General features: G+C 49.6%; 8 protein-coding genes across 8 annotated transcripts; 6 read left to right on the top strand and 2 right to left on the bottom strand.

Annotated features, from left to right (window-relative positions):
- Nucleotides 1-976: 976 nt before the first annotated feature.
- Nucleotides 977-2,040, top strand: N7489_010562 (U2-type spliceosomal complex subunit CWC24; the record flags this gene model as incomplete). The annotated part of the gene is made up of 2 exons (XM_056716311.1): nucleotides 977-1,513; nucleotides 1,576-2,040. The coding sequence occupies 2 exons, from the start codon at nucleotides 977-979 to the stop codon at nucleotides 2,038-2,040; spliced, it is 1,002 nt and encodes a 333-aa protein (XP_056563933.1).
- Nucleotides 2,041-3,807: 1,767 nt separating this feature from the next.
- N7489_010561 (DUF3431 domain-containing protein) lies at nucleotides 3,808-4,849 on the top strand (the record flags this gene model as incomplete). Its single annotated transcript, XM_056716310.1, has 3 exons — nucleotides 3,808-4,055; nucleotides 4,126-4,746; nucleotides 4,801-4,849. 3 exons carry the CDS (start codon nucleotides 3,808-3,810, stop codon nucleotides 4,847-4,849), a joined length of 918 nt encoding a protein of 305 aa, XP_056563932.1.
- A 1,735-nt stretch (nucleotides 4,850-6,584) lies between these two features.
- On the bottom strand, nucleotides 6,585-8,815 carry akuA (uncharacterized protein; the record flags this gene model as incomplete). The annotated part of the gene is made up of 6 exons (XM_056716309.1): nucleotides 6,585-6,695; nucleotides 6,748-6,966; nucleotides 7,027-7,130; nucleotides 7,183-8,029; nucleotides 8,077-8,697; nucleotides 8,753-8,815. 6 exons carry the CDS (start codon nucleotides 8,813-8,815, stop codon nucleotides 6,585-6,587), a joined length of 1,965 nt encoding a protein of 654 aa, XP_056563931.1.
- Nucleotides 8,816-9,133: 318 nt separating this feature from the next.
- Nucleotides 9,134-10,531, top strand: N7489_010559 (ferrochelatase HEM15; the record flags this gene model as incomplete). Its single annotated transcript, XM_056716308.1, has 3 exons — nucleotides 9,134-9,370; nucleotides 9,434-10,016; nucleotides 10,074-10,531. The coding sequence occupies 3 exons, from the start codon at nucleotides 9,134-9,136 to the stop codon at nucleotides 10,529-10,531; spliced, it is 1,278 nt and encodes a 425-aa protein (XP_056563930.1).
- Nucleotides 10,532-10,965: 434 nt separating this feature from the next.
- On the top strand, nucleotides 10,966-12,779 carry N7489_010558 (putative tetracycline-efflux transporter; the record flags this gene model as incomplete). Its single annotated transcript, XM_056716307.1, has 3 exons — nucleotides 10,966-11,139; nucleotides 11,203-12,652; nucleotides 12,703-12,779. 3 exons carry the CDS (start codon nucleotides 10,966-10,968, stop codon nucleotides 12,777-12,779), a joined length of 1,701 nt encoding a protein of 566 aa, XP_056563929.1.
- Nucleotides 12,780-13,433: 654 nt separating this feature from the next.
- N7489_010557 (pentatricopeptide repeat protein) lies at nucleotides 13,434-16,331 on the top strand (the record flags this gene model as incomplete). Its single annotated transcript, XM_056716306.1, has 1 exon — nucleotides 13,434-16,331. The coding sequence occupies one exon, from the start codon at nucleotides 13,434-13,436 to the stop codon at nucleotides 16,329-16,331; it is 2,898 nt and encodes a 965-aa protein (XP_056563928.1).
- A 339-nt stretch (nucleotides 16,332-16,670) lies between these two features.
- erg1 (squalene monooxygenase erg1) lies at nucleotides 16,671-18,150 on the top strand (the record flags this gene model as incomplete). Its single annotated transcript, XM_056716305.1, has 2 exons — nucleotides 16,671-17,826; nucleotides 17,882-18,150. The coding sequence occupies 2 exons, from the start codon at nucleotides 16,671-16,673 to the stop codon at nucleotides 18,148-18,150; spliced, it is 1,425 nt and encodes a 474-aa protein (XP_056563927.1).
- A 1,657-nt stretch (nucleotides 18,151-19,807) lies between these two features.
- N7489_010555 (uncharacterized protein) lies at nucleotides 19,808-23,203 on the bottom strand (the record flags this gene model as incomplete). The annotated part of the gene is made up of 3 exons (XM_056716304.1): nucleotides 19,808-22,389; nucleotides 22,445-22,516; nucleotides 22,585-23,203. 3 exons carry the CDS (start codon nucleotides 23,201-23,203, stop codon nucleotides 19,808-19,810), a joined length of 3,273 nt encoding a protein of 1,090 aa, XP_056563926.1.
- Between the last annotated feature and the right edge of the window lie 1,465 nt (nucleotides 23,204-24,668).

Here is a 24,668-nt window from a genome sequence, read left to right as displayed (position 1 = left end):
AACCCTCTTAGTGACGAGGACACAGTTGCCGTTGAGATATCAGGGAATCGCGGCTTGATCTTTGTTGTGATTCTAGGCCGCGGGCATCATCCGAATTACCGCGCTCGGTGAAAGGCTGTTGTCGCAAGACGATTCCCGTCGGGATCTTTGCCGAGCCGACCAGCGACAAGAGTTGTTCGACGTTTTTTTTTTTTCGAGATTACCGCACGCTAATATTGATGCGATGGGCGTTGAACGGCACACCGTTCAAAGATGTGGAAGGGAAGAGGGGGAAATCCCACACGATTAAAAACAACAAACACCGAGGACCTTCGGACGAATCAGTGAGCTCCCGGTAAGATTGGCCAGACACGCGCGAAGAGATGCAACTAACCACAACAAAGTGCTCGGGATCTGCAGGGCCTTTGGAATCGGCCTTGTTGGTCTGAATAAAGGAAAGACTAAAAGACAAAAGGAAAACAAAAGGACAGCTAACTCGAAAAAGAAAGGAAAGTAAAAAAAAGGAAAGAAAGGGAGCGTAGGGAGTGATTGGATAGGTCGAGTTTGGATGACTCGGCGGGGGGAGAAGAGGGAAGAGAATAACGAGAGTGAGCGAACGTGGTGTTGTTATTGCCAAATGGCGCCGGTGTTTGAGATTCACGATCGATAATTACCCCAGACGGTGAGACGAATCTACGATACTAGGCTATAATCTTTGTTCCGGGTACCTTTAAATTTACTATAAAACTGTAGAAACAATATGAAATGCTGATTCGACAGGTCCCTGCGTGTTCTGCTGCGATTTTCGCTATCAAACGCGTCCCAAAGTGAGGAGGTCGTTTGTCCTGTTTGCCCGGCCCGCGGGCATTAGATCTGCTTAGTCATTTCTCGATGGCCGTTTCGATATCCAACGATATGCGTGCGTCTTTACAACCTTTCCATCTGACACAACTGCTTAAACATCTACGACTAATATTCACCGTATCCAACATACAATATGGGTGAAGAAACTGAAGTTGCAGGCTCTGTTCCCCAAGTCGCCTTCAAGAAGCGCTCCAAAGGCAAAGCCAACTTTCGCAAGAAGCCCGCGACGCCACCTCCTGCATCTGACTCCGACTCCGACTTTGTATCATCCGACGACGAAGAAGGCCGACGGATCAAGAGACGGCGCAAGAATGCAGCTGTCACCGCATCATCCACATCAAATGCGACAAGGAAACAGCGTGCAGAAGACGAACCTACAACCGCGGTTCCCGCTCCATTGACCTCGAGCAACGATGCCACAAAGGCCTCCGACTGGTATGATGAGAACCTAAGCGAGAAGAATTTGTTGGGCAAAACCCGGGAAAACACAGTCTCTGCCTCACAGCCGGACGGAACCTACAAGGGCGCCGCCAACTATCAATCTTTCATCCAGAAGAACCCTAATGCACCAGGGAAATTCGGTCCTGTCAAAGCTGCCACCAACGTCAGGACTATCACCGTGACAGATTTTGCCCCCGATGTGTGCAAAGATTGGAAACAAACTGGCTACGTGAGTTACGCTGTCGCCTCCATCTGTCTATTGTGAATCGAGACTAACCTATCTATAATTAGTGTGGCTTTGGAGACAGTTGTAAATATCTCCATTCTCGAGAGGCATACAAGGCAGGATGGGAACTGGATCGTGACTGGGAAATCAACACCAAGGGCAAGCAATTAAGTGGGCGAGTGGTTTCACAGCGAAAGGGCGCGGGCAAACTCGCCGAAGAAGACGATGATGATGAGGAGGATGAGTTGCTAGAGAGCATCCCGTTCGCCTGTCTCATCTGCTTGAAGCCCTATAAAGAACCTATCGTCACCAAATGCGGGCACTATTTCTGTGAGGCCTGTGCCCTACAGCGGTACCGGAAAACCCCGTCGTGTGCTGCCTGTGGCGAGGGTACTGGGGGTGTCTTCAACGTCGCAAAGAAGTTGAATACTTTGCTGAACAAGAAGCGGGAACGTGCACGCAAAATTCGAGAGGAGGCGATTGCAAATGGGGAAGAGGTCAGCGATGAAGAAGAGGGTGATGATAGTTGATTAGCCGGGGAAGATCTCTGTGTAGCATAATATAACAGGCAGCTGGACTGCAACACTTGTCCTCTACAATGTATCAAAACTTGTTGATTTTATGTCGATTTATCTCCATTGGCGTACCGTGAAATTGATCACTTCACAATGCTTTGAACATGAGACGGGGACGCGTAACATGCAAATCAGCCGCGTGTAAAAACGAGAATATACCTTTTTTTTTCCGGCCTAGTATGATTTTACAAGGGTAGGCGTCGAGGCACTCTATAGTCTACTTGGGGTACGTGTGGCACGCTGGACCATTCACCGCATTAAGCCATGTATACTTCATCCTGTTCTGTTCAAGTACTCCGTTTCCCACGGAGTATGAGTACAACATACAACGTACAACAATACGCTAGTCTAACAAGCGAAGAGGCAACCCTGAGATCACCGAGATCTTCACTGATCCAGTGAAGATCAGACGAGCCAAGAAATAATATCGACGACCACACGGCATGCAAACACTCAGTGCAGTCGATATTCCATTGCGACGCAACTCCGACAACATACACGTACAGGGAGCAACGAGGCTTCTTAAGGTTGCTGAATGACACAACAATCAAAATGCGCCTGGGCCTTATGAAAAATGGCTCGCTTGAATGCCTCTGATGTCAGAGACGTCATTACAAGACATCCAACATATTGCAGTGCCGCTGATCGGCCAATATGTGGGCCTGATGTCTGTTACAGCCACACGCTGCAATCGAAAAAAACCCACATGCTAGGACCCTTGATCTTTCAAGAGTCCGTTCGCCGATGAGAATCGTACCAAGGGGTGCCAACTGTCCAGTTCGATGTCCGAGTATGTACTCCGTAGGCTGTGCATGGAAAAGAGATCATCGGAGCCGACCAGTAAAGGCAATGAATAATCCGAACAATTTAAACCCATTTCAACCAAGCGAGACAGCCCCACTGTGATACGAGCCTACCGAATAATAGTCTTGTGGAGGACTTCACACTATTCCCATTGCGGCGTTCAGTCTTCCAATTCTGGAAAGCTTTTTAATTTGGCAGTCTCAAGCCCGACGCCACGTGCATTCCGTGGTACGGGAAAAACACGCGTGTCGCCACAGTGGATTCCAATACCAAGGTAACTTTGCGATAGTTTAGTTAGGTTAAATACGGTTGCCTCAGGTACAACCTTGGAACGTTTTAACGGATTGTCCATTTACAAGGTTTAAACTCTTAAGCCTTGATCCCGTCCAGAGGGGTCCATCCATGGCTCAAGCGTAAACTCTATGGTAAAAAGGGGTAAAGCGTGCGCCATAGCCAAGCTTTTGCTTTTCCCCCAACCACAACCAAAAACCCAAACGCCCCTTGGCATCAAACTAAAGGGCGGCTCCCCTGAACGCCCCAGTGGCCAATGATATGTCCATGACATTGTTAAGGAGTCCACTCGAAGAGCTCCCCTCTTTCTATTTTACTTTAATATTCCCAGGTTTCCACTTTCTACTCCGTACGGGGTACAATTCTTCCTTTTAATCTGTCCCCCTTTCTACTTTCCCTGTCCTTTATTACCTCGACTACGCCTTCCTTTTATATCATTTTGCCTTCTGACTCGCCTTCAGGCGTCTTGGTACTTTGAAATCACTTGTCCTATCTCGCATCGCTATCATACATCGGAAACCGTATATATCAATGGCTTATTAGTTGAATCATCAACCTCGACTTAACACCTACGGGCTCCTCTCCGCAGAGTCCCCGGGGTATTATCCCTCTCATTCATCATTCATAATGAGAGGCGGTCTCCGTATAGCAGGGTTTTGCGTCTCATGTCTCGTCCTATTCTCACTATATCTACTCGAGGCGCATCTACAAGACATCTGCAATCAATATCGCGCTGGCGCATACGTGATTAATTGGCTAGATCGCAATGACACCGCCTCGACTCCACATGGCGAGACAACACCTGGTGATAAGGTGATTGTCATGGCCAAGCTAGAAGAAGAGAATACCGAATGGGTGGAAGAAGAGCTTCCCGAGTGAGTGCTTTTGATCTCCAACCCTCCACTGAAGAAGCACGGCTAATTGGCTTTCTTTCTCTCCAAACAGCTGGCAACGGGCAATCTACACCGTCAACCCCTCACACGAGACACGACTAAATCCCAATGTTCTTACGACCCCATTCAACAAAGGCCACGAAGCCATGGCCTACTTCACGTATATAATCGAGTTCTACAACAATCTTCCCTCGACCGTCGCCTTTCTCCACGCCCACCGCGCAGGCTTTCTCATGGCCTGGCACGTGGACGCGCCACTCCACGACAACGTCATAGCCATGCGCAACCTACAACTCGATTTCGTCCAGCAGAACGGTTATGTGAATCTTCGCTGCAATTGGAATCCGGGCTGCAAGGGCGTCCACCGCTTCAATGGCCATGTCACCGAGCCGGTCTGGATGGAAGTCTTCGACGGCACGAGTACGCCTCCGTTGAATGCCTCCTCAACCACGGATCAGGAGTTCCCGGGCCAGAAATATCTCCGCAAGCCTGCCGAGATTGGCGCCGCATGTTGCGCGCAATTCGCTGTCTCGCGAGAGCAGATTCAGAAGCGCCCGCTGGAGGACTATATCCGGTTCCGCCAATGGGTTATCGATACGGAGCTTAGCGATGCTTCGTCGGGAAGGGTGATGGAGTTCTTGTGGCATGTCATTTTTGGCATGGAAGGGGTATAGTAAGTTATGATCGATCACGTTTCGCCGTAATGTTGACCTAACCGTTTTCGCAGTTGTCCTGATGAACAAATATGTTATTGTCGAGTCTACGGGCAGTGTTAAATGCGCTCTCGGCTTGAGCATTCATTCCAAAATCCAGCGACACCTCCCAGGCTGGTATCTACATATCGTGGGACTCGTGGCGTTGCATCCTTGCCTCCACCTTTTTGTCATGATGTCCATGATTTTTGCGACACAACACAAACACCGGCCCACTTGGAATTCAGGTACCCCTTTTTGTCGGATAGAACTTGGAGTTTTCAGGGGCCTTACTTTCTTCATAGATTAATTGCGTTCAAGCGCCGAGGACGAAGTTCCTCATGCACATACTCCATCACTTTCGTTGATGGATTTCTGGATAATCAGAGTACATGAAATGTATATTCTTACCATTGTCTTTCTCTCTTACTATGCATACGTACATGTACCATACCATTCAGATTTCTACATGTGACCTCCACTATCAATAGTGACTCCATGCTCTGATACCCCCCAGGTGGCCAAAGCATCTTATCATTCACGCTTTGTATTTTATCAGACTTTAATCAATAGTTACCAAGACAGGCGCTAAATTTCCAGAGACCGTCCAAATGTACTGCTTCAGATACCCATTCACCCTGTGACATCACCAGGACAAGCAGTCAAGTCAACGTACCCATCAGGCCCGGCTCCCGCTAATGCGCCCTGTGAGCTTGTGTGGCGATTCAGATGTGGAAGCGCTCGTGGATGCATTGAGTGATGCTTGCATTGGGACCAACCCTTCATCCCAGTCGACATCCTGATGCAGGTTCTGCCAAGGCCGGAGCCAGATTTCGGCGGTTTGGTTCAAACGGGAGTCTGTACTCAGGTTTTGAGGATCAACCTTACAAGGTTCCGCTTCGGCTGCTTGCTCTTGTAGTGTGCTAAGGTACCTCTCGAGGAGATCTTTTCGTGGCACAACACGTACGTTCCCAGCCCCTAAGATGTTAGGGAGTCTCTCGCCATCTAGTACTGCCCGACGGCCACCTAGGTTACCATGAAGGTATCCACGGTATTTTGTGACGAGGGCCCACGGGTCTTCGCATGTCAGCCATATTTGGTTAGGCGCTAGTTATACTCGTAAAATTAGCAGAGAGCGGACAAGACAATAGGACGAGGAAACACCCACGTCGTGGAAATTGCGGGGATAGGAGATAGTGGAACAGGTAGAAGTCTGATGCAAACCACCCATCCCCACCAGGGCTAGCTAGGTCCTGTAATGCCCAGGAGGGCTATATGCGATGCCGGGGGAAGGTCGGGGGGGCAGGGTGTCAGGAACTCAACAGACTAAGAAGGGAGAGAAAACTTAAATAGATATCTAAAAGGATTATATAAAGACATCTGGAGACCACTGAAAAGACCACTAAAAAGACCTGTAAAAAGACCTATGAAAAGACCTATGAAGAGACTATCGGAGAAGGCTATCTAGGAAGACAGGCCAACCTTGGAAGGGCGATCTCTTTTTTACCCGTGTAGTTGCTGCTAGAGGTGTTTTCTGGCATCTTGCACAAAGAAGTACCGGTGATATATATCGGTCACGCTTTTTACCGGCTTGCGCCTTTGTATACATCTGAAAAGACATCGAAAAAGAAACGCCGGTATATTCTTATATATAATGTCCCTAACATCATCCTGGATAAAAGATATCGATTCATTTGAAATGACTATGACCTTATGGAAACAGGCAAGTAGGATACACTCATAACTCATTAAACGGGCCGCAGATTACAGCAACCTTGGACCACCCCAAGACGATCCTGAGCAAACTTCAAATCAATGTTTAAAACTTCTGCTCAAAGTACTGCTCAACTCGGTCCACGAGATCTGCTTTCTTTCCTGCTGTAGCACGGCCATGTGCATGCAAGAATTCCTTCAGCACGGCCACCGTAAGCTGAAGGCGAGTATTAGTTTAGTCAATCACCTGGGAGAATTTGAATGTTCACCTTGGAAACAGTGCCTTTCGCATAGCATTTCTTCACTTCGTCTTCCACTCCGGGCTCACTGTCTTCAACCTTCACTCGCTTTGATGGGTGCTCACCAGCTGCCTCGGTCTTGGCACCTCGCTTTACCAGCGTAGAGGTGGCGGCTACTGACCCACCAAACATCTCGGAGGCTTGCAATTTCAGTTCGTCGGCCCATTTAAGAATATAGTCGCCAGCGCGCTAGAACATCCATTTGGTCAGTACGTTCCGGCAGTTTCTGGGATCAGGGAAGCAGCCAACCTTGTGAACCTGTCGGTACTTAGGCACGGTCTTGTCATCTGGTGATTCTGGGAAATCTTCATCCAAGGCGATAGCCTGTAAGATACGATAATGCCATTGAAGCGCTGCGAATCAGTCAGTATCATTGTCCCAAAGATTGAAGTGACAAAGGCTCACAAGGATTCGGATATTTTGAAGGATCGTACACAGCCTTGGGGAGCTGCAACTGGCGAACAACATCTCGCATGGCGTCGTTCAGCGCATCTCCTGCCCGGTGGACGGTGCTCTCTGGATTTTGGCGCACATCATCTGCGAAAGGAAGAGGGATAATCCACATCCCAGGTGGAATTTTCTGCACGCCATTCTCGTCGATCTTCTCAGCACCTGCAATCATAGCAGCTAAGACTGGTGAGGCATTTCTGCGGGGGATGAACCAGACCAAAGCCAGTTTCTCCGATTCGAGGAGTTTCTGATGCAGTGCAGAAAAGACTCTTGTTGAACCGACGTAGTCCTCTTCAGAGGGATAAATAAACGAGGGGTGCTTGACATTGGCCCAGAACGGGAGGGCTGACAGTGGCTTGAACCCAATAATACGGATCACCGGGTCACCGAAGCTTCTTAGCGCCTGTTGTTCTTCGATGGTGAATGATACCTGCTCGCCACCAAACTTGTATGCCTTGCGAATGTCAGACTTCTCAATCTCCTGCCCTGTGTCATCAGACATTAGAGTTGTGACTCCTTTGGCAATCTGAGCAGTCTCGCCTCCTTGCCAGACGAAGCAACTCCTTGCAGGCTCTTGTTTCTTGAGAAGCAAATATCCATTGACGGATATTTTGAAATTAGGTCCGATTTCAAGTGGCACATTTGAGAACAGCGATCGGCGGGGGACAGATCGTGAGTTGATGCTCGACAACAGAGAATTGAGCAATGAAAGTCCATCGCCTTTAGCTGTTGATGTGTTGGTATCCGGCTGTAGGTATGCAGGGGCATCTCCATCACTGGGCGATGTTTTGTAGATAATGTCCTGCCAATTGTGAGTATACCCCTATGCAATCAAGGTTAATGACCTACGTCGTAGAATTTAGAGGTGTCGAATTCGTGGTCTGGTTGAGATATGGGAAACAACTCGATATTGACACCAAGATCGTACAAGTCCCTCGCACGAACTGTTGCAGCAGACCGCATTCCTTTGTTGTCTGCGTGGGGATTATCGTTGTCGGTCACGACAAACAGGCGTCGAGAAGCAAAGTTTGGAGCTTTTGAGGTAAAGATTTGGTTGGCGCAGAAAAGCATGTTGGCCATGGAGGCTGGCTCCTTTGATGGCTCCAAAACTTGCCGTACGTCATCATCAGCATCTGCTGGAGATGCGAGGGACCGCAGTTGCTTGACTTCCTGGGCTGATGGAACATCAAGATCCGTGTATAGATAACAGTGAGGATATGAGAGATCTCCACGGTCATCCTCATTTTCATCATAGAACTTGGAAGATTGCGTTCCGTAAAGCAAAACGCCAATCATGTCATGAGGGTTGGAGATGATGCGTTGTTGCATCAGATGGTATGCACACTTCAAAGCTGCAGACGCGGGTGATTCGTCTCCATGTTTCTTAGGATCAGGCGATGGACGAGGCGTGAGCATCGAACTGCTAATATCTATAGCAAACAGCACCGCATCTTTGACTGATTTGAAGCTCTATGTAGGCAACCGTCAACAATCGGTAACTATATCTCCAACTTTTGATACTCACGGTCTCGTCGAGCTCTTCATCCTCGTAATTCTCCTCCTCGCGCGTGTAGCTATCTTCAACCATTGTTACGAAGTAGGTATCCTCGGGAGATTGGAAATATTAAAAGGTGTAAATTAATCAAGTCTAAAGTATCATTGAGACGCGCTCTCTGACGCGGGCAACACGAAGGTCAGGTGACGCTGATGCCTGAAGCTGCTGACATCTTCCTGCGTTGATTGGTCCAAATCCGGTGGTCGGAAGCTACATGGGGCAAGCAGGACCGGATTCAACAACTCCGAGGTCCAAGTTGGAAGTTGGAAGTCGGAATTGTCATCTCTTCATTAATATATCAGCATTATTTTTGCTCTACTCCTCGATATAATATCTTGGCCTCTTCGAACCATGACATTCCGCAGCCCTTTCGCGATCCCCCGACAGCTATTGACTGGGACCACATCTCTTGGAGGTCGGTCGGCAATTAGCACTCGATTGAGATGCAATCAACGAGGTCTCGCGACGGTAGTACCGCCAGTCACACAAGATGCGACGGGCTCTAAGGGTCCCACGGCTATGGTTTTTATGAACATGGGTGGACCTTCCACAACGGACGAGGTGGAGGACTTTTTGAGCAGACTATTTGTACGCATCATAAATTGTTCAAATCGCGGCTTTGAATCGATATGTTAACACATTGAACTACAGGCAGACGGTGATTTGATTCCCCTTGGACGACTCCAATCGTATCTCGGGCCCCTCATCGCACGCCGGAGAACCTCGAAGATCCAAAAGCAGTACGCGGATATCGGCGGCGGGTCGCCCATTCGGAAATGGTCCGAGTATCAATGCGCAGAAATGTGTAAGCTGTTGGATAAGATGTCCCCGGAGACCGCGCCGCATAAGCCTTACGTTGCCTTCCGCTACGCTGCCCCATTGACCGAGACCATGTATGAGCAGCTTTTCGCCGATGGATTCGGCAAGGGCAAGGGAGGACGTGCTGTCGCATTTACACAATACCCGCAGTACTCTTGTTCAACGACCGGAAGTTCCCTAAACGAACTGTGGAAGTGGCGTAATCGTCTCGAGGGAAAGCGCGCAAATGGAGGATCCGAGCCGGCTGGCACAATCCAATGGAGCGTCATTGACCGTTGGCCCTCTCACTCTGGTCTTGTGGAGGCGTTCGCACAAAATATCGAGGCTCAGCTTAAGACCTACCCAGAGGAGAAGCGAGACGAGGTTGTGTTGCTGTTTTCGGCCCATAGCTTGCCTATGAGCGTTGTGAACCGAGGTAGGCTGATGTCCCCTGATTACTTGCTAGAATTACACTAATTACTCTCCCACACAGGCGACCCTTACCCCGCGGAAGTCGCAGCGACAGTTCATGCCGTAATGCAACGACTCAGGTTCAAAAACCCTTACCGCCTGTGCTGGCAATCTCAAGTGGGACCTAGTGCGTGGCTCGGGGCCCAGACCAGTGATACTGTTCAAGAGTATGTGAAAAGAGGACAGACGGACTTGATTCTAGTGCCCATTGCGTTTACAAGTGACCACATTGAGACACTCTACGAGCTGGATCAGGAAGTTATCCATGAAGCCAACAACCCAGGTGTCAAGCGCGCAGAGAGCTTGAACGGAAACCCAGTCTTCATTCAGGCACTTGCCGATATTGCTCATGATCATTTGCAGAAGGGAGAATTGTGTTCTCGCCAAATGACACTGCGCTGCCAGGGCTGCACCAGCGAGCGGTGCTTGGGTCAGAAGAAATTCTTTGCAGGCCAGGAACAAGCTTCCATGGTGATATAAGCTGAGTGGGCTTGAGCTTTTCCTTTTCGGACCAAGAGGGTTGATCCTTGGGTGTTGTATATATGGCACTTGTAGGTGTTGGAGGCGTTAGAGTATAAAATTTGGGATTAGTGTACGGTATAATATGTTTTCAATTCTATACAAGTTGGCAAGGCATCCACGATATATACGACAGGGCAGGTCGTCAGAATGACACCCCAGTTTAACCGCGGCACCTCCTGGGCAAGCACTTAAGTCCGTGCGGAGATTCCGGAGCTATCGATTACCAATGATGAAATCCCGATAAGAATTCAAGGAATCCTAAACACTTAACATTCTCCCCTCTTTCATATGGGGATGAACTGTCTGTGGTTTCAGATCTTATATATCAACATTTGAATTATACGATAACCTTGGATAATCCTGGAATCACCTCCAATGCCTCCAATTTCATGATGGAGAACGAAGAACTACTTGCGGGGGATCCCGATGTTGCCCAGCTGCACACCCGAGAGACTCGCACAGGAGATGTGAATGAAAACACGCCTCTAATTGATGAATCCGATAGCCTGTTGCATCAACAGCCTGTTTATGTTACGGATAGTCGGCCGAAATGGAGGAAACCGAGCGTGAGTGACTATGGCTTGCGACAACAGCGTCAGGAACAACTTTCTAATCTGCAAACATGATAGATTTGGTGGCTGCTTCCGTTCGGTCTCCTCTTTACCCTGGGCTTTGGTGGAATTGCTGTGCCCAAGATCAACCTGATCATGTCGCTCGTCTGTCGAGATTATCTCGCCGAAAAGACCACCAAAGACCCTGGCTTCACCTATCTCCCTGTTATATTCGGCGAAAATAACCCCCAGTGCCAGATACCACAAGTTCAGTCGTTGGTTGCCCAGTTCCAGCTCTATCTCAATCTTATTGCTGGTATTATATCGGCATTAGTGAGTCCCCGGTTCGGACACTTATCTGATCGTTACGGAAGAACCAAGATGATCGCTCTAGGCGCGATGGGCGCGGTATTCAATGAACTTATTACTGTCATCGTGGCTCAATGGCCAGAGCGGTTCTCAGTCAATATGCTTCTGGTTGGAGCAGTCATGGATGGACTCGGTGGGTCATTTACAACCGCACAGGCTTTGATCCATTCCTATGCTTCTGATTGTACGCCAACCGAAAAGCGAAGCGTGGCATTCGGTTTATTCCACGGTGCTCTGTTTTTTGGAATTGCAGCTGGACCGGGTGGTGCAGCCTTTTTGATCAAACGTGGAGGCACGCTACTGGTCTTCTACATTGCGCTTGCATTCCATGCAACTTTCTGTCTATCGGTCTTCTTCATCGTGCCTGAATCTTTGTCCAAGGATCGACAGCTCGCGGCTCGCGAGAAGCATCGCATGAAAATTGTGGATGCTGACTCTCCTAAATGGTACTCTTGGCGTGTCTGGAACCCAGTGAACCTGATCACCCCGCTTGCAATTCTGATGCCCGCCGCTGGAAAGCCAAGCGTCTTGTTCCCTAACCGCCGCGGTGCCAGTCAGGCTCTACGCCGGAACATCATTCTGTTGGCTGCTATCGATACCGCTGTCTTTGGAGTTGCCCTGGGTACAATCCAGGTTATCATCATCTACGCCGAATACATGTTCAACTGGGGCAGCGTAGAGTCCAGTCTGTTTGTGGCGACCATTAATGTGGTGCGAGTGGTCAATCTCTTCCTGGTGCTTCCGCTTATCTCTCTTTTCTTCCGCACCCCTTGCGAGGAAGACGGAACCATTCGCGGCTCGGACACGCTGGACATTGTTCTAATTCGCGCGTCTATAATTTTCGATATACTGGGCTACGTTGGCTATGCTCTGTCCAAAGCACCATCAGTCATGGTGATGTCCGGAGTCGTCGCCTCGCTAGGTGGCATGGGGTCTGCAATCCTACAGTCATCTCTGACCAAGCATGTGCCTCATGAACGCATCGGACAGATGCTCGGTGCCACTGGTCTTTTACATGCTCTTGCTCGAGTTGTTGCACCTACTATCTTTAACTTGATCTACAGTCTGACTGTTGCAACGTTGCCTCAGACAGTGTTTGTGGCACTTGCAGCTGTTTTTGGCGTAGCATTCCTCATGAGTCTGCTAATCAAGTCGCATGGTATGTTTAGTCCTGGGATCCTATGGGCACTATGCTAATTGTTGTGCCAGTTACCCTAGAGAGTGGCCGCCCTGCCGATCTAAGAGCGGAAGAAGATGCCGACGAGCATGATGGACTTTTGCTTTGATAGACAGCTCTGTGAGATAATAAGTTGCAGCATATGTTATATGCCTGCTTTGCTGGCGTCTGTTCTAATGGAACGTGTTCTACATGATTGAAATAGACTGTGTTTCTTTTCCTACTCTAGAGAGCTCCTATCCGTACATATGTAGCTGTTGGGTATCTCGTGATGAAGATGCTTGATGCATGCTAAAAACAGAAGACTACCTAGGTATAGAGCTATTGGACAAACAAATCATCGTGATGGTCGTGGAATAACTGTAGAATATGGTGTGGGCAGCTCGACTTCCTTTGACTTAGACATTGAGCCCCTTTCCATGTATTTCTTTCGAGACAGGTTTGATTTTTGAAGGTTGAGGACAGGAAGCTGTGGAGGATGTATCCGGTTAGATCCATGGTCGTATGACCGAGCCAATCTCCGGCGGGCGGCAGCGTCCTAATACGCAAGTTGATTTGCATCGGGAAAAAAGAAGTTGCTCCGAACTTACCCTACTCTCTCAGCTTCAATTGCCTGTACACTTAATCTTGTATCGTACCTGGTGATTGGAGATATCTACGTTTCATTGACTGCACCTAGCTGCTCATTTTCGGAACATTGGTGTGAGGCCGCTCATGCACGACTGGTGAACTCGCGCGCAACCCGCGCTCAGCATCCACAAATATGCTTGCCCGCGCCGCAAAATCCGGCTCAATAATCCCTTCTCCAAATGCCCTCCGAGTGCTCCGCCAATTGGCTCTGGCCGGCTCAACAGTCGGCGGATTCTGCACCGTCGCAGCCCTCACGTACGAAGCCCATCGCCGAGTCCGCATTGCCGAGAAAATCATCGAGAACAAACGAACCTTACACAGCACTGCCCCGAATTATGACGCAACATCTGCTGCCAAACGACTCAAGGTGATGGTTGAGGCGGCGGAAGCGGGCGAATTTATGGGCATTGGATCCCTCAAGGCGAGGAATCGGAACGGGCCTGACGAGCCAGGGTTCGAGACAGAAAAGGATGATCCAAAGCCCAAGCCTAGGCCCCTGGTCAGCTTGGAAAAACACCATGCTCGCTCAAAACGCTCGCTTTTTGGGACCCATCCAATTGCACAATCCAACTACACGGGAAAGATCGATGCTCCGAGCTTGGCTCAGAACGCTGAAATTCTGGCTCGCGAGAAACAGCAGGGCGAGCTCGCACAAGAATCTGGCAAGCTACCCTTTGACGCCGAAATCCGCAGGCTGTTGAATGAAGAGCGGGAAATCACTGCTGCGAATTTGTTCTTAGCGCACACTCGACAGACACCTAACATTTCTTGGGAACGACGAGAGCTTGCATGTGTTATATTCACTGCAAACTGCATCAAGGGAAACTTGTTCGTTGCTCGAACTTTGTTCAACCGCCTGGATAAAGTCAGTGTCGTCTCAGCGGAGATGTGGGCTACACTGATGCATCTGCTTGCAAAGGAAGGCCATATCGACTCTGTCGGCGTCATATATGATAAATTCAGCACCAGCTTTGCTGTTCCAACACATCTGCTGGAGGTCATCCTCCGATGTCTGATCGAGTCGAAGAGGTTGGACTCTGCCAAATTCCTCTTCTTCCAACGCTTCGAGGATGACCGTGACTGTGGTCTGTGTGGTGCTTATCTAGATGGATTATGGAGGAAAACTAGGAGCATGGAATTGCTGTCATCCCAATTGGGCCTCATCCTTAAACGTCTCGAATCCCTCGGTCGGCAACCAACCGAGAAACTTTTCAATCCGATGGTCAAGGCCATGGTTGAAACTGGGCGAGCCGAAGAAGCCGAAGCTATGGTCAAGGAGATGTCAACACGTTATGGGGCCGAGCCTGGATGCCGGACCATTGGCTTGATTATCTACAACCGAGCACTTAATTGTGAATGGGACAGGGTCATGGATGGCATGCATGCTATGCACGAGCACGGATACACCCAATCAAAGAAGGACTTCGCTATGATTTTTGACCGCGTCTTCTTGGAATACTATCCCACCCACACAGGCCCGCAAATTCTCGACTTCGTCATCTCTTGTATCAACGATTTTGACATACAACCCGACAAAGTACTCCACCGACACATCCTCGAAGCGATCATTGAAAAGGGCAACGAAGATATGATCACAACCATTATGGACATGGCCCACGATCAGAATTGGAATACCGGTATTAACGATCGGTTTATCAAGTCACTCCTGAAGAGCCGAAAACTCGCAATGACCGACAATCCTGTGGGAATCTGGCGACTGAAGCAAGCCGCCAAGAACCGACAAGATCATTTAACTTCTTCAAGGCGCATCCTTGGGTCTAGTTCTGATACTTGGGCGGTACGAGGAGATAAAATTGCCCCGATTCATATTCCCGCTGAGGAATCTTTCCCTCAAACGGTGAGCGAGATGGTGGCCTCCAAAACTGCCAGTTTATACGTTCCGCTCCACAAGCGGATGGAGCACTTTATCAACATGGGCAGGCATACCGATGCTCTGGCAATTTACAACCACGCCACCACCGGCGGGTACGTTGTCAGACCGCTTCATTTGAAGCTGGCTGTGATCGCCGCGATCCTCAGCTGCAAAAAGACAGGCCTGGCGAACGCGCGACGTCTGATTACATCTGAATGGGATTACTGGAAGAACGTTCCTTCTCTCCGTTATAGCAAGCGTTTCACTTCGTGGATTCCCATTTTCTTCCAACGGGTCATGGAAGTGGACCCAGAAGCCCTTGGGTATGGAGGCTTGATCAAGATGGCCATTTTTGAATATTATGATGTTTGTGCCAACACCAATGGTCTTTCGGTGAAACACTTCTGCGCGACTTCCTCCAGCCGTTACCTCATTGGGGGTGGGACGCCAGAACTGGCCGTCGATCTCCTCACGACAATCTACCAGTCTCGGTGGCGGCTCTCTCATGGATTCGACCAGGTGCTATTAAAGATGCTGCTGCGTGCGTTCTCCAAGGTTCACAACTTCAAGGGGGCCTGGTGGTGCATAATGACAGTCCTCTCGCGGAATGAGCCCATCAACCAGGACTTTGTCGTGGAAGCTACCTCTCAGTTGGGCTTATTGGAAAATGCCATCAGATCCTCTAGCTCCTACGATGCCGCGGGTCAAGTGTTGGTACTCCGGAAAATGGTTGGCGCGCTGGAGGCCAAGTTTGAAGGTGATTCGCGTTGGTCAGCCGTCAGCGTTCACCCGGAATTGAAAAGGTCGAATCGTGCCAAGCCGTTCGAGCCCACCGAGCAACAACATTTACTGCCCACCACAGACCTAGGGGAACTCATCATGAGCTTTGATGAAGAGTGGGAACTGGATCTCTTACTCAGGCGCAAGCAGTTCGACGCCCCTGATCAAGCAAAGTGGTGGGCTGAGTCGAATGTCACAAAATCGCACACCGTCCCTTCAGAAGATCCCGAATACCCATGGAACAATCCTGCGAATTGGGGACGGCATTATGTGCCCGAGAAGTACTCGTCCGACTATCACCTTGAGTTTTCACCTAGAGGGGAATACGAGGAGTACATGGAGTATGAGGATTATCAGGGGCATCGGGCGTGTCAATGAATATGTATAATAATGTAAATAGTCTGTACAATACCTAGGTAGACATCGATAGATCCATAAATATATACATGTACATTGTTGTATATCTCCCGAGGTCGATATCACTTCGATCAGTCCACCTGAATAAACGTGATGGTCCCTGCGGCGTAGAATTGAGAAGGCGGAGAGACGTGACCTTTCACATGTCACGCCACCCCTTTCTCTCCGCAAAGGAGAAAAAAAAAACATCAGCCCATAAGAACAGCCAATCGACTTTCCTTTAAATCAATTGCTCAAGCCGATAATGGTCCTGCTTCCGTCGACTCCGTTCTGACAATATCTACTCTTTTAAAAGCCAAAATGACCTTGCTCAATGGCCACGCCTCCCTCTCCCCGGCCGCGCAACGCCGCATCGAACACCATGAAGCTGATATTGTAATTGTGGGTGCCGGAGTCCTCGGCTGTGCACTTGCAGTTGCACTGGGAAATCAAGGGCGCAGTGTAATCCTGCTGGAGAAGTCGTTGGAAGAGCCCAACCGTATTGTTGGTGAACTACTCCAACCGGGAGGTGTTCAGGCGCTCGAGCAACTAGGGCTACGGGATTGTCTGGAAGATATCGATGGCATCAATGTGAAGGGATACTGGGTTACTTACTTTGGGGAGCCGGTTCTCCTCGAATACCCCAAGTCCAGCCCAACCTCGCCTACACCGTTGGGACGAGCCTTCCACCATGGCCGATTCGTGATGAAACTACGGGCAGCCGCTCTGTCGTGCCCCAATGTCACGGTGGTCGAAACCAAGGTTACCGGCCTCATCACATCCTCATATACTCAGGAAGTCCTTGGAGTCGAGTGTATAACCAAGGATGTCAAGGACTGCTACTTCGGTCAACTCACCGTGGCCGCCGACGGTTATAACTCCGTTTTCCGCAAGGAACACCACCAGTATACACCCAAACGGCGCTCAAAGTTCCATGGCTTGGAGCTCATCGATGCTAAACTGCCCGCTCCCAACACTGGTCATGTGCTTCTCAGCGATAATCCACCCGTACTTATGTACCAGATCGGCACCCATGAGACCCGAATCCTTATCGATATCCCTGATAACCTGCCTGCGGCCTCGGTCAAGAACGGTGGTGTCAAGGGTTACATGCGAAACAACATCCTGCCCAAGCTCCCAGAGGGTGTCCAGCAGTCGTTCTCCGATGCCCTAGAGAAGGGCCAGCTACGGTCAATGCCGAACTCGTTCCTGCCTGCCTCGGCCAACAAGACACCCGGCTTGATGATTCTGGGCGATGCGCTTAACATGCGGCACCCTCTCACAGGTGGAGGCATGACTGTGGCGCTCAACGATGTTTGTGTCATCCGCGAATTGCTCAGCCCAGAGCGCGTGCCCAACCTCTCCAATACAGGCCTTGTTCTCGAGCAGCTCGCAGAGTTCCACTGGAAACGAAAGAACTCATCTTCGGTCATCAATATCCTCGCACAGGCTCTCTATGCGCTCTTCGCTGCAGACAGTACGCACGCTCACTCTTCAGGTTAATTTGCAATAACTAACTGTTCATTCAACAGACTATTACCTCAAAGCTCTTCAGCGTGGTTGTTTCCGCTACTTCCAGATTGGACCAGTTGGCGGCCCTGTCGGGTTGTTAGCCGGTCTAATCAAGAAACCCCTCGTCCTTGTCAGCCACTTCTTCTCCGTTGCCTTCCTCGCCATCTGGGTCCACATATGCGATACCCCTCTGTCCAAGCTATTCCTAGCCCCATACTACGCCGTCATGATATTGTACACAGCCTCTGTCGTGATTTTGCCATACATCTGGACCGAGATCTGGTACTGATCTGGCTCGAATCCCGTCGAGTGGTGATCTAATTTCCCTTCAAAGAGCGACAATGGAGAAACCCAGCATATCATTCTCCGTTCTCTCCCTATTGAACATATTTGTCGATTTCACCAAGTCTTTCCGTTTTAATATCCCATCCTCGCCCTGCTTTTGTCCTTTCAATGCCTTTATGTGATTTAATCTTGTCCCGCATTCTCTCACCACATCTGATACACCACAAGATCTGTGTTATGGGTGCACTGTACTATATACCAATCTGCCATACTATTATCTCTATGATAAATGATACAATGTCAATATCTTCCAAGCCTTCCCAGAATCAACGCTATCCCTCCGCCAATGCTACATAAAAATGCCCAACCAAAAAATCAACCCCAATCCATTCATATCATTTCACATCCTCCCACCCAAACTTGCTTCCAGTACACATACAGCAGATACACCATACAAGCACCCACGATATACCGAGCAAGCCCCATCACAACACATCAACACAAAGCAGATACGCCAACACCCCAAAGCAAAACGAAAACGAAAACGCAAAGAAGTTAGGCGCAATCGGCATCGGGGCTGACGCACGACCAAGCCAGGGCAGACCAAACCCGAGCTGGATTTTCGAATTCCAATTCCAATTCAGAGAGAAAAGAGACATGACGGCACTGACTGATCGGATGGCGTAATTTTGCACGAAGGATATGCTAGAATAGGTCTCGCAGATTACGCCGTAGGCGAAGAAAAAGCAATAATACAAATACAGCATGAATGAGAGAAATATCATCCACATGTTTTCTTCTTTTTCTTTTTCTTTTTGGGGTTTTGTGGGATTTTGCTGGTTGGGATATATATACCCTTTTTGGTATATACGCTCGATATGTAGGCGAGTCCTTTATGGAGTTTGTGGTTTGTCGTGGATCAAGTAGATGCTGTCTTCGGATGGGATTTGTTCTCGATGGGTTCAGGTAGATGGGAGAGGATGAGGATGAGCATGAGCATGAAGAGAGGGAGAGAGGATTTGAGGACTGGGACTTCTTTGTTCTCCTCCCTTTGTTCTCTGTCTTTGTTATTTGCATGACTCCGCTCAGGGCATCAACACTCTGTTGACGGCAGAGTAAGAGGAAATAGCAGTCAAACACAATGCCAGGCCCTCAGGAAGTGTCAGATATCATGACCTGAACAGGAAAGGAAGGGTCTTTTTCGAAAATTTTGGTTTGTTTCTCATTGGCAATAAGTTAATCTCTTTCTCTTTTATACAGAACCATGGCCGAAAAAAAAAAGAAAAAAAATTGGCATAAGAAAGATGAAAAGCATCAGACCGGGTCTAACCGTTTGAACACAAGAACTCCAATCAACTGGAAAGAAATCGTCTCAATGCATGGGAGGCTTTTCCTGGAAAATGAACCGGCCAACTTTCCCGATGGCAACGAATGCATGCATATATGGACCCTGATCCCTCATGGGAAAAAGGGCAAATAAAAAAAAAGAGGAAAAGGAAAAGGAAAAGGAGCAAAACAACGTATTTCAGGGGAACGTGAGTTCGTTTGGGGATACCGTGTGGACGGCGATGGAATCAGGCTGATCATGTTGGACGTGAGTAATTGCTCGATCCTCCCGAGGTCATGATCGTGCTGGAGATAGAAGCGTAAGAAACATTTGGTCAACCGCCTTTTCGCAAAGAATCATCTGCTGGAACGAGCTCATGACCGCTGTTGATGCCGTTTCGAGGCTCCATTGACGACTTGGTGTTCTTGCGGTTTTTCTTCTTGGTGGTCTGCCATCCATGGTTGCTCTCGTTCGTGCCGTTACTCTGTCCACCAGATCTTCGGGGCGGGTCTGTGTGTCGATCCTTGGTGCCCGGGACAGCGTTGTGAGAACCGTCGTGTCGGCCTTGACCTCTGGGCTTGCTCTTGCCACTAATGCCGTTCGCCTTGTCAGGATGATCTCCATTGGTCCGGCGCTTCGAGTTGGTCGACTGATGCCGATTCTCATTAGGCCCGGATGTAGCAAGTTTCTCGCTCGTCTGTCCCGAGGGCTTAGCCGGGCCGGTTTCCTTGCCTGGTCCTTGTGCTGTGCCATTTCTTGGTCGATCCGGACTTGTCTTTGCGGGTTGCTGTACTAGCTTCTCGGAATTCGATAGGTGGTAGTTCTGCAGCCGACTAGCGAGAAGCTCAGATTGGCCATTCACGTCTGGCTGCTTTTCCCCCGCACCATTGACCTTTTGAGTTTCCGTAGATGGCCGAGTGAAGACGGCGGAGTGCTCCAAGTCAAAGGACCCGGAATCCTGGTAATCTTGAGACAAGGAATCGGAGAAACTTGCAGGCGTGTTCATGTTGTGGTCATCCGAGGACGTATGATGGCTTACCGCAGAGTAAGGGTCAACCAAGTCAGACGCGTACGCCGAGCGGGGTTCACTCGGACGCACCGACCCATCGACGATCAACGGACCGGGTGCAACTGGACGTGGAGCGGATTGGGCGGGTTGCGACGGGGGCTTGGAGGTTGGGGTGTGCTCCGAGCGAGCAGTTTCTGACGAGAACGATCCCGGTCGGTAATCTGGCTGAAGGGGGACAAACGAATATCCATTCGAGACCAGACCCATCTGTGTGGACAACGGCGGCAGCATGGAACCTTGCTGGAAGGCTTGAAGTTGTTGAGGAGTTATATAATAACCCAACACATCTTGCTGTCGGTTGTCGTCCACAGAGTTTGAGCGGGATCCATTGCTGGCCAGACTGTTTGAACGCATTACATTCTCGTCACCACTGCCTTCTCCGCCTTCTGATGACTCAGTGGTCCGCCTCTGTTTTGACCAGTTATCCGTGGGTGGCGGCATGGTATAAAGGGGAATATAGCTGGAAAGAGAGGGCGAGCCTTGAGGCCGTGCAGGCTGTGAATGCGCACGAAGGGACTTCGGGGATCCGTTGGCAGCCGACAATCGCCGAGAATTACGACGAGTATCAGGCATAACACTAACGGCAGATGGCGAGGGAGGGTTGGTGGTGGTCGCTTGCGAGCCAGATGCACCAACTGAAGCATAAGTAGGGTTATAAATCGTTTGGTGTCGTTGAGTCGGGCTGAGAGTGGCGTGGCTTGCTGTTCCTGTTCCTGATCTCGGTCGTGAGGTTTCCTCTGGAAACTCTTGCTGTTGAGGGACTGGGAATTGGATGAAAGGCTGACGGATAAATACCGGAGGTGGCCTCCCAGTGATCAGTGCCTGACTATGTAATTGCATCCGCAATTCTTGCTCCTGCGCCTGCAACAGCTGTATTTGTTGGTATAACTGGTCATGCAGAAGATACTGGGCTTGCTGTTGAGCATGCAGGGAGATATCTGGGGCATTGCCAGTGTTCTGCTGCCGGAAGTTTGACTTGTTTCCGGTGTTTGACTGTCGTCGCCCGCCAGAGAGCCCGCCTCGCGAGAACTGGTTATTATATCTGCCGCCTCGGTTTCCTCCCCGTCCACCCCGCGATGGGAGGGAAGGTGTGAGAGTTGGCCGCGGCTGGGGTGGTGGTCGTTCCCAGGTCCGCTCCTCTTCTGCCGGGAATTCAAACTGCTGACAACACCCTTCTAGATCACCATTTGCGATATACTTGAAAGCCCTTCGCAATTCCAAATGTAATCCCCGGAATGAGGTGTCATCGGCGGTGTTTCCTAGGTTCCTTGACGTGTTGAACGGCTCCTCCACGCACAGTCGGTTGTTCAACATCAGGTGCCAGCCCTTGGCTTCTTTGTTGATCAGGGTGCCGTCCCGTACTGATATGACATTCTTCTCATAGTCAAGCTCGTAGCCATAATACCGGAAAAATTGAAAGAGCAACTCGCCAACTGATTGCTTGTTCTTGCGGCCAAATTGAGACAAGGTCTTGAGGTCGTCATCGAACGAGCAGACCAATCCATCGTGAGTCATCCTCTTTTTGTGCGGGCGTGCCTGCAAACTTGGAAGAATTGGAGGGTTTCTTGTCTGCAGGAAATTAATGATCAAACAGATCCAGGTGTAAGAACTAAGGGTTCCTCCAAGGGCTGCGTCATTGAGAATCCTTTGCTTCGTCCAGTGCTTGATAGCCATTGCCAAAGGCCGAACTCTTTCGTCCACCTCAACATAGGTCCGAATCATTCGAGTGTTTTCTAGCGCCAAGGTATTATTGACATTCATGTCGCAGGCCAACCGGAGCTCCGGGTCCCAAATCTTCACGATGGGGACCTTTGCGTGCGAGACACACACCACGCGTTGCATCCCGTCTGTTCAGGTCAGTCTATCATTCAGGGTTAAGGTTTGTCAACAGCGATCTCTTACGTTTAGCTAACACCTCAGCCAACAGGCACACATGCTCCAATTCCTTGTAGTTGGTTGTGATGCAAATGTCCACTGCTCAAGTTAGTATTTGTTTTGCGCTTTTATCTCTCTTTTGTCCAAAAAGGCTGGGGAAAGCCTACCATCCGAGTCACTTGAACAGAGCTTATTCCCTGACGAGCCAAAAATGTTCGCCTTAATATTATGACCAGGCCATTGGTCGTTGAAAAGCTTCTCCAATTTCCGAACAAGCTGTCGTCGTCGATCATCACTCTCGGCGGATGGCAACAATCGGTCATACAGGTCCATGATCTCGGTCGACAATTTTTTCTCCTCGTCCGGGCTGAGTTGCTCCTTCAATGCACCCTTCTCCTCCGGTAGTATATCTGCGCCTAAGCTATACGGTATCCGTCGTCGAAAATACGCCATGGCGGTCTCATATTTACAGCCTCCGAGAGGTTTCCGGGAGAATGGGGGTAGATGCGTGGCCTCGGAGTGGGTGGATCGAGGGGAGGTGCTTCCGCGGGCGGGGGACGGCGACCGGGAGTGGAACGATAAGTTGCGCGCATGTTGATATGGGGTGGAAGGGAGAGAATTGGACTGGTGCGAAGTCAACGGAGGCCGAACGGCGGGCTCGGGCACGTCGGATTGTGGCACATCGGATTGCGGCATCCATGCCATCGTGGAGGGCTGCGCCGACGCTAGCGAGGCGACGTCACGGTGGAGGGAACACTTTGCATTCCCATCGATTTTTGCGACCATATAGCAATTTGCAACTCCCACACCGTTGTGGTCCTTCTGTATAGGGTGGGTGCTCGGCAAAAGAGATAAGAGTCCACTCCCACACACCACACAATATAATCCCCTCAGTTTCTGCTCAGTTGGAAATCACCGGAGAAATTTTGTGATCGATAGATTCGAGCGAGGCAGGTTATGGCACGTGTGTAACACGTCGAAGGTTCGTTGATATGGTGAGACAACCGGGAAACAGATCGTTTGTGGTGGGAGACTTTCAATCGCCCTCGACCAAAGTCGCGAAGAGCCGAATTTTTTTTATCTTTCACTCGGGACCGATAAGAATTGAAGAGATGTAAAAAAGACAATGCCTCAACCAGGAGATGAAAATAAGACAAAAAGAAAATAGTAAGGAAAAAAAAAAAGACACGGTCTTCGTGAGAGTGAAGAGAGCTGACTTTCGAGGATTGGATCAAAGAAAATGAGAACAAAAAGGACCAAAGTACAGGATGATACAGTCCGTTTGCCCTAAAAGCAAGTTGTTAGGAACCAGCCTGGGTTTCCGATTGTTTTTGGAGAGGAAGCGTAGCCAGAGAGGGGGATTTGAGAAGTTGTGAAGATGAAGCCCTGGAGGTCAGCCCCTGTCGGCGGTAAAGAGACACTGCCGACCGTCCCCTCTTAAAGAACTCCAATCTTGCCAACGTCAACGATTCTATGTATATACAAGTCGAGTAATCGAATGAATATACCCAGGGTAGGTATTTCCAGGTTTGAAGATACGTGTTGAGTGAGAAATTCCCCGTTATAACGTTGGACGGAGCAGCCCACGGAGTCAGACTATTGGGGGATAGCTCTCTACCCTCATTTCTTATGCTAACAATTAGGGGCTAAACTTCTATCCTTTGTCTCTAACATGATCTCACGCTTATCTCTTTCTCACTAGTACTCTTTATTCTTTTCCCCCTGACCCCCAGAAACCCTGAAATTCGAAACCAGAAGGTTAAAATGCAGCCAGAGTTGCCCGCAGTATCACCGAGCTATGCATTCATGCAGGTACCATGACGACAAGTTTATCGATAAGACAGTCTTGTTCGTTGGCCGCGCTGGGCTACTAGCTATTCAGTGAACATATCAATTCCTAAGGAAAGGCTTACATGGTCCATATGTTGTACACTCCTTTTCCCTCCTGATCGTCGTTCTTCACTCCTCCCCGCGATCAGCATGGTCCTTGCACGTGCTGCTCACTAGTATAACTTAATCCATGTCAAGTGGCCTGAGGCATGAATATGGCAATGTGCTGTCTCTTTTCAAAGAATCGAGTTGGAACCAAGGATTCTGTTGACTCTGCATCCTGACTTGAAGATACTCATACTTCTTTGTTTGGAGAACATGGACCACCATTGGACCCATACTTCACTCCAGAGTCCGGACAGTGGCTCTTCGAATCCGATGACACTCGAGACGAAGAGCCTTGTGAGATAATATTCATTGG

Source organism: Penicillium chrysogenum (assembly GCF_028827035.1).
Source record: "Penicillium chrysogenum strain IBT 35668 chromosome Unknown utg000005l_segment0_segment0, whole genome shotgun sequence".
Classification (NCBI taxonomy): Eukaryota; Fungi; Ascomycota; class Eurotiomycetes; order Eurotiales; family Aspergillaceae; genus Penicillium; species Penicillium chrysogenum.
This window is presented reverse-complemented; position numbering and strand designations above follow the sequence as displayed.